The 293-nt window shown below is 70.0% G+C and overlaps 1 protein-coding gene across 1 annotated transcript in view; it reads left to right on the forward strand.

The window, feature by feature from the left end:
* Positions 1 to 48, forward strand: part of CCKBR (cholecystokinin B receptor) — a 2875-nt gene extending 2827 nt beyond the window's left edge. The window contains exon 6 of the mRNA XM_019523753.1: positions 14 to 48. Coding sequence (XP_019379298.1) covers positions 14 to 48 — 35 coding nt within the window. The remainder of the gene's footprint in view (positions 1 to 13) is intronic.
* The last annotated feature ends 245 nt before the right edge of the window (positions 49 to 293 follow it).

Consider the following 293-nt stretch of genomic DNA (forward strand, 5'->3'; position numbering starts at 1 on the left):
CCGCTGGCTGAAGGGTTGTGGGCCCGAGGCCGGCCCCCACCAGCCTAAGCTCCCAGGGCAGGCCCTGCCCAGCTGGTGCCCTGGCACCTTGCATTAATCTTGCCCCCCTCCCTGCTGCGCCGCCTCGTGATGTGTCGCCCGCGCGCCTATGCCGTCAGCAGAGCCCCCCCCCACGCAATAAAGCCTGGGACTCGGCTCTTGTGCCCCGTGTCTTCTTCCCCCCCAGTGCCCCAGAGCACCCCCCCAGCTGGGCATGTTCCCCCCCACCCCAGGGCCAGGTGCAGCATGTGACC

Source organism: Gavialis gangeticus, unplaced genomic scaffold (genome assembly GCF_001723915.1).
Source record: "Gavialis gangeticus isolate Ggan-Ray unplaced genomic scaffold, GavGan_comp1, whole genome shotgun sequence".
Classification (NCBI taxonomy): domain Eukaryota; kingdom Metazoa; phylum Chordata; order Crocodylia; family Gavialidae; genus Gavialis; species Gavialis gangeticus.